This window comes from Sceloporus undulatus, chromosome 2 (assembly GCF_019175285.1).
Source record: "Sceloporus undulatus isolate JIND9_A2432 ecotype Alabama chromosome 2, SceUnd_v1.1, whole genome shotgun sequence".
In the NCBI taxonomy this organism is placed as follows: Eukaryota; Metazoa; Chordata; class Lepidosauria; order Squamata; family Phrynosomatidae; genus Sceloporus; species Sceloporus undulatus.
Window position 1 is genome coordinate 221,444,612 of NC_056523.1, and position 7,642 is coordinate 221,452,253.

At 41.8% G+C, this 7,642-nt stretch overlaps 1 protein-coding gene across 1 annotated transcript in view; it reads right to left on the reverse strand.

Moving 5' to 3' along the window:
• Positions 1-4,407, reverse strand: part of SARAF (store-operated calcium entry associated regulatory factor) — a 37,140-nt gene extending 32,733 nt beyond the window's left edge. The window contains exons 1-2 of the mRNA XM_042451105.1: positions 4,275-4,407; positions 183-361 (exon numbers count right to left, since the gene is read on the reverse strand). Coding sequence (XP_042307039.1) covers positions 183-361; positions 4,275-4,401 — 306 coding nt within the window. The 5' untranslated portion in view covers positions 4,402-4,407. The remainder of the gene's footprint in view (positions 1-182; positions 362-4,274) is intronic.
• Positions 4,408-7,642: the final 3,235 nt, after the last annotated feature.

Below are 7,642 nucleotides of genomic sequence, written 5' to 3' on the forward strand. Positions count from 1 at the left end.
AATAAACGCTTCCAGAACACATCCACATAGCTTGAAAAACCCACAAAAAATTATGGATCCCAGTCGTGAAAGCCTTTGACTTTATGTAGCTTGTTTTGTTTATCTAGATAAGACCCTCAAAAGTTATACAGAGTTTTCTTGTTCTAATACTTTCTATCATACACGTTTTAAAAGAAACGTACCTGTACATCATAGCCATCCCAACCTTTGTTGTAACACTGGATGACGTCAGGGGTGTATGCTGCACAGCCAGCTGAACCTCCAGTACACTGCAACTGAGGGACTGGAGAAGTCCGCCGATAATTTGTGTACTTGCCCGGGTAGAGTGTCAAAGCCTGGACTTCTCGTAACAAGATTCTCTCTAGAAGAAAATATGTGAGTAAGAAATGCTACACAATGTCAGGAGTGAGTATCTTAAGATCTCTCCCCCACCACCAGCATTAAAAGCCAACAGCATTAAAAACTAAGAAAAGTTCTCAGAATTATTCCTGTTATTGTTTTGTAATGTATTAACTCTCCATGGCAACCCAAAATGAAGATAGAGTTTTAGGTAAAAACCCTAAAAGCACGAAATACAGTCTCAACTTGACAGCTAAACAGGGTCAGCCCTGGTTAGTAGATGGATGGAGACCACCTATGAACACCAGATGCTGTAAGCTATATTTCACAGGATGGAACTGGCAAAACCACCTGTAAGTATTTCTCACTTAAGAAAACCCTATGAAATTCATGGAGTTCCCATAAGTGGACAGCTGACTTGACAACTCATACACACACATACTATAACACAGTGATGGTGAACCTTTTACAGACTGAGAGCCCAAACTGCAACCCAGACCCCACGTCCCTCTGGCTTTCTAGTAAGAAACTCTGGCAAACTCTGTGCTAGGGCGACAGCATGTGTGCCAACTGAGTGTCGCCTCTGGCACACGTGCCATAGGATCACCATCACTGCTATAACAGCTGCAAACCACTCCATTGTCTGGAAAGTTAGCATAGGAAGGACTTTTTAATTTCGCATGTTCCACAAATTCATAAACACTGCTGCATAATTCTTCAAAAAAAGAAATGTGGATTTGCTGGATCAGGCCAGTATATTACGTAGTCAAACATTATGTCACACATTTCCAAAGGCTCCAAAAATGAAGTACAGTATACTCCATTTCCTATTCTTTTTATCCAGTTGTCATCAGAGTTCCATTTAGGCAGCAATCTTCTTGAATATGAGTACCTTATTTCCAAGATACTGTAGCTGGAAATACATTGCTTATTGCTGCAGTTAAAACAGGCTTAAGAACTTACTAGATTATAACAAAAGCCTGCACTCCAGGAAATAAAATGTGCCATTAGAAATTCTTTTCTTGAAATCAAAGTTGCCTGGGTCCTTTATGAAGTACAAGTTCCTTGTTAGGCAGAGAGCACTGAATTTCTAAAGCACTCCATGCTTTTGCATTAGGAAGGTATCCCCATTTTGTGGATTTTGGATGTTATTGAACTTTGCTACATGGCCAACCTGGCTATTCCTGGATATGCTTCTGCCTAGGGGGGTTTCCATTAGTCTCTGCAGCTATGAGAAACATCAGAGGGGCCCTGTTGCATCAAACCAAAAGTTCCCCAAGGAACCAGCCAGAGGACTAGGCCTATGAGAACTGCAAAAAGGCAAAAGTGTTCAACTATTGTCTTTCCCTCCCAACCTTTAATGGCTTTTGCATCTGATCAGTTCCATCTAGGCATCCTGGCCACCAGGAATACCTCCTCCCCCTCCTGGACCAGGATCCTTCTAGTTCAGGACTGTCACTCCCACCGTGGGCCCAACCCAAAAGTTCTGACAGGGCCACAGACACAAGCCACCCTCTCCTGTCTGTTTCCCAGGAGGCAGTATGTTGCCTTGGAGCCCTGTGGTTAATGGCTGTGGAGTCCTAGACTCCATTATTCGATTCAGCTGCCATTGCAAGGGATCTTGTAGTACCTTTGAGACTAACTGAAAAGAAAGAACCTGGTAGCGTGAGCTTTTGGAGACTTGAGCCTACTTCCTCAGATGACTGTTTGGAGAACCCAGAGACAGATTTGGTATAAGCCAGTTGTGTGTGAGAATGTAAACTGAAATTCAAAACCTTGTAGGTATGGAGATGAGGTGGCAAGTTCAGTATTAATGATGGTCGCTGGGGGACCAAGATAGGAGGAAAGCCGTTTAATAGTAATCATAATAAATTTTATTTCTTTCCTGCCTTTCCTCAAGGCTTGAGGCAGGGTAAAACACATTAAATACAAAACACAATTAAAAACATATAAACCCACAGTTAGAATACAATATTGTAAAATCACTAAAATATATAGCTGCCCTCCCATTCTCACGGACTTGAGATCCTCAGTCTTGAATATTCCCAGGGGGGCAACCTCCATTAATTTCAATGGGGCATGCTCACGGGCGCTTGCCCCATTCGAGCCGATGGGGCTTGAATATCAGCGAGTCTCTGTTTTCGCAAGGGTGGTGGTGGTGGAACGGATCCCCGCAAAAACGGAAGGCTGACTGTATTCATAAGAGTACATACACAATTAAAAACTCATGATTTAAAATTGACCAAGTAGGCCTGCTGGAAGAGATATATATGCCTTTAAAGCTGTTTTAAAAGCAGCCAGCGTTGTCAGCTGTCGGTATCTCTTCCAGCAGGTCATTCCACAGCCTGGGATGAAAGCGTAAAGTTAAAATGAATAGATAACGGTATGAGCGAGAGTACTGGGAGTGTAGTGTGGGAACCAGAGAGGGGATGTGAAACTGAAACGTGTTCAAACTGAACTTGCTAAAACTGAACTTGCCACCTGATCTCCAATGCCATGAGGCTTTGAATTTCAGTTGACATTCTCACACAGAACAGGCTTACACAGGTCTGTCTCTGGACCCACCAAATGCATCTGAGGAAGGAGGCTCAAGTCTAGGAAGGTTCATGCTATTACCAGTTTCTCTCTTTCAGTTCATCTCAAAGATCCTTTTGTTGTTGTTGCTGTTGTGTACCTCCAAGCCATTTCTGACTTATGGCAATCCCAAGGTAAACCTATCCTGGGGTTTTCTTAGCAAGTTTCTTCCGAGGAGGGTTTGCCATTGCATTCCTATGAGGCTGAGAGAGTGTCACTTGCCCAAAGTCACCCAGTGGGTTTCCATGGCTGAGCCAGGATTAAAAAACGTGGCCTCCCAGAGTCCTACCTAGCCCAGCGCTCAAACCATTGCACCACTCTGGCCTCCTCTCCAAGGCTTTCAATACTGATTTTCCAGACTGAAAGGGCTTTGAATTCTATTGCCATTAAAGGGGTTACTGAGTCAGCATGGTTTTGAGTGCTGGGCTCTAGGACTCAACCCTTCCCTGTGTGAGTAAACATGGGGTGAGCAAAAAGTCACACTCTCTCAGCCTCAGAGCACAGCCATGGCAAACCCCCTATGATGAAACCTTGCCAAGAAAACCCCATGATACGACTCAGAAATGACCTGAAGGCAAACAATACAAGCAACCTTAGGCAGGTCACACTCTCTCAGCTTCAGAGGATCAGGGAATCATAGAATCATAGAGTTGGAAGAGACCACCAGGGCCATCCATCCAACCCCTGCCATGCAGGAATCCAAATCAAAGCATCCCTGACAGATGCCCCATCCAGCCTCTGTTTAAAGACCTCCAAGGAAGGAGACTCTATCACCCTCCGAGGGAGTGCATTCCACTGTCGAACAGCCCTTACTGTCAGGAAATTCCTCCTAATGTTGAGGTGGAATCTCTTTTCCTGCAGCTGGCATCCATTGCTCCGGGTCCTAGTCTCTGGAGCTGCAAAAAACAAGCTTGCTCCCTCCTCAATACATCCTTTAAAATTGTAAACAGGGCTATGATATCACTTCTTGATCTTCTTTTCTCCAGGGTAAACATCCCCAGCTCCCTAAGGCGTTCCTCATAGGGCATGGTTTCCAGACCTTTCACCATTTTTTGTCGCCCTCCTTTGGACATGCTCCAGTTTCTCAATGTCCTTTCTGAATTGTGGAGCCCAGAACTGGACACAATATTCTAGGTGGGGCCTGACCAGAGCAGAATAGAGTGGCACTATTACTTCCCTTGATCTAGACACTATACTTCTGTTGATGCAGCCTAGAATCGCATTGGCCTTGTTAGCTGCCGCATCGCATTGTTGGCTCATGTTCAACTTGTGGGCTCCCGGATCCCTTTAAGGCATACTTTCATCCAGCCAGGTGCCCCCATGGCCATGGGAAAGCCCCTCTGAGGAAAAGCCGAACTTACCGGGCTGCGCAAAGCCCTGCACCCAGGCGGCTCCGGTCAGCACCACCAACAGCGGCAGCCACAGCAACGCCATCTTCGCGTCTCCTTCCCTTCGCCTCTCCCCCTCAGTTTTGGAGCAACTGCGCATGCGTCGCAGCTCAGGCCGCCCCTGATTGGCCTGCCTAAACTTCAGAAGGCGGCCCGGCCCGGCCTCCGCTCCCGCAGCGGCCCAGCGCCGCCATCTTGGCAGCTTCAATCTGTCGTTGTTGCTATTTTGCTGTTTCACGCAGGATAGACCAATCAGGAGAGGTCTTTCTAACAAGACAATGGGAATGGCAGCCACGCCCCCTTCTGTCTCGAAGATTTCTATTGGTTGGTTGGATTTTTTCCACGCGCTGATTGTCTCTTCCTGGGACAATGGGGTGTCAGTCAACACAAGGCAGCCAATAGGGTTGCGCTGATGTAATAATGTCCTTTTTAGTCGGTTGGGGGCTTTCTTGGCCAGTTAGTTGCCTCAGGGGAGGGAGGGCTTCTGAGGCTGAGAGAGTGTGACTCGCCTCATTGGGTTACACAGCGGGTTTAAGAACCCCAGGTCTCTTTAGATAACAACAACAACAACAACAATAATAATAATAAAAATATATTTATTAATGAAATGTTTATTGTTGTTATTATATTTACATATCCCACCATTTCCCCAACACTGCTTACAATATTTAAAAACTGTTGGTTACAAGCATACAAAAATGGCACATTGAAATAGGAAACATGACAGCTACTGAAACAAATTACAGTGTTAAAATATAGTTAAAAGAATAATAATAATATAGTATATTATTAATATACTATATTATTGTTAATATAATATCTTAATAATAATATATTTATAATATTGTTATATATAATATATTACTTACATATATAAATTTATATTTATACTATAATAGTATATTATTATTTTAATATATGGTATTATCAATAATATAGTATATTATTACTATATTATAAATATACTATACAATTTATATTCACAATAATATATTATATAATATATTATTTATATACATAAATATATTTATAATATTATAACATATAATATACTATACATTATTTATATACATTTATATAATATACAGTAGTAGTATTGTTATTAATATATTGTATTATCAATAATATAGTCTATTAATATATTATTAGTAAACTATATTATTGATAATAAAATATATTAAGATAATATATTTGTAATATATTATATTTTATACATATATTAATATATTAATATATTAATATTATACAATATATATATATATTTGTAATATAATTGTATATTATATTATTATTCTTAATATAGTCTATTATCAATAATATGGTATGCTAAGAATAATATATTATTAATATACCATATTATTGATAATAAAATATATTAATAATAATATATTATTTATATAATGATATATTATTAATTTAATAATCTTACCCTTGTCTCCCCATGGATTCACTTGGGGAACAACAATGAACAGACAAACCACATCAGTTAAAACACATCAGTTAAACTACACATCACTTTAAAAGTAACATATTTGAAGGGATGTCACATTGAGGAGGGAGCAAGCTTGTTTTCTTCTGCTCCAGGGAACAGGACCCGGAACAATGGATGCAAGCTACAGGAAAAGAGACTCCACCTGAACATTAGGAGGAACCTCCTGACAGTAAGGGCTGTTTGACTGTGGAACACTCTTCCTCAGAGAGTGGTGGAGTCTCCTTCCTTGGAGGTCTCTAAACAGAGGCTGGATGGCCATCTGTCAGGGATGCTTTGATTTGGATTTCCTGCATGGCAGAGGGTTGGACTGGATGGCTCTTGCGGTCTCTTCCAACTCTATTATTCTATGATTCTATGAACATATTCACATATTAAAACAATCTACATATAAAATTCATCATTTAAATTCATCTGAATAAGCCTGCCAGAAGAGACTGGTCTTCAATGCTTTTTTAAATTCAGACACCGTATTCAGCTGTCAAACCTCTTCTGGCAGGTCATTCCAAAGTCTCAGGGCCACTGAAGAGAAAGTCTTCTGGCTGACAGTTACCAACCTATTGAATCTAAGGTGTATTATGGGTTTTTCTGAGGCTGAGAGTGTGTGACTTGCCCTAGGTCACCCAGTAGGTTTACGTGGGCAGGGATTCGTACCCAGGTCTTCAGAGTCATAATCCAACACTCATACCACCAGACCATGCAGGCTCTCCTTGGGGAGTGAGGCAGAAGGAACTTTTATTCAGTCACAGTGCAACAAGACATTTTTGAGACATCTTATTTATTTATTTGGAGTATTAATAGTTGGCTCTTCAGCCACAAAGGCTCTCAGACCAGCTTACAAATTATTAATTAGATAGTTGCCTTAATTGCAACACATTGTGGCATGACCTTTCTTGACAAATGCATGAATTCTACATTGAAGGTTATGAGTATATGGTTCCATATATACTATATATGTTGTTGTTTGCCTTTGACTAGTTTCCGACTTAATAGTGATCCTAAGGCCAACCTATCACAGGGGTTTCTTGGCAAGTTTCTTCTGAGGAGGTTTACCCTTGCCTTCCTCTGAGGCTGAGAGAGTGTGATTTGCCCTGCATCATTCAGTAAATTTCATGGCCGAGCAGGGATTCAAAGCCTGGTCTCCAGAGTTGCAGTCCAAGGCTCAAACCATGACACACAGGTTCCTACGCAATATATACTGCAACATATCTACAGTACAATATATTATTGCACAGAGAGCCAGCGTGGTGCAACAGTTAGACCAGGGGTAGGCAACCTACGGCCCGCAGGCTGGATCCGGCCCGGCGAGGCCTTGGGACCGGCCCCAGCCCAGTCCTGCCGCTGATTGCTGCCAGGGCCTTTGGCCTCTCGCGTGGGGGGACAAGGAGGGCAATTGTCAATAGAAGCCTCAGAAACGTGTCTTTATATTAACATTTTTTTAAAAATCAGCCAATTTTTTTCGCGTGTCCTCCATTTTTAAAAAGTGTCCTCCATTTAAAAAATTTGTCCTACATTTGTCCCGGTTTATTTGTTTAAATTTTAAAAAAACAATTATTTAATTATTTATTTATTGGGTTCGGCCCCTCAGTTGTCTGAGGGACAGCAACCCGGCCCCCAGCTCAAAAAGGTTGCCTACCCCTGAGTTAGACCGTTGGACTAGGACACTGGAGACCAGGATGCGAACCCCCCTTGGCTGTGGAAGGCAAAGGCAACCCCCCTTTGAACAACTCTTGCCAAGAAAACCCTAAGATAGGTTCACATTAGGGTTGCAATAAGTTGGAAATACATTGAAGACACAACAACAAGAAGAATAAATTACCTAATGAGCACAAGAATCTCATTTGCAATTAAA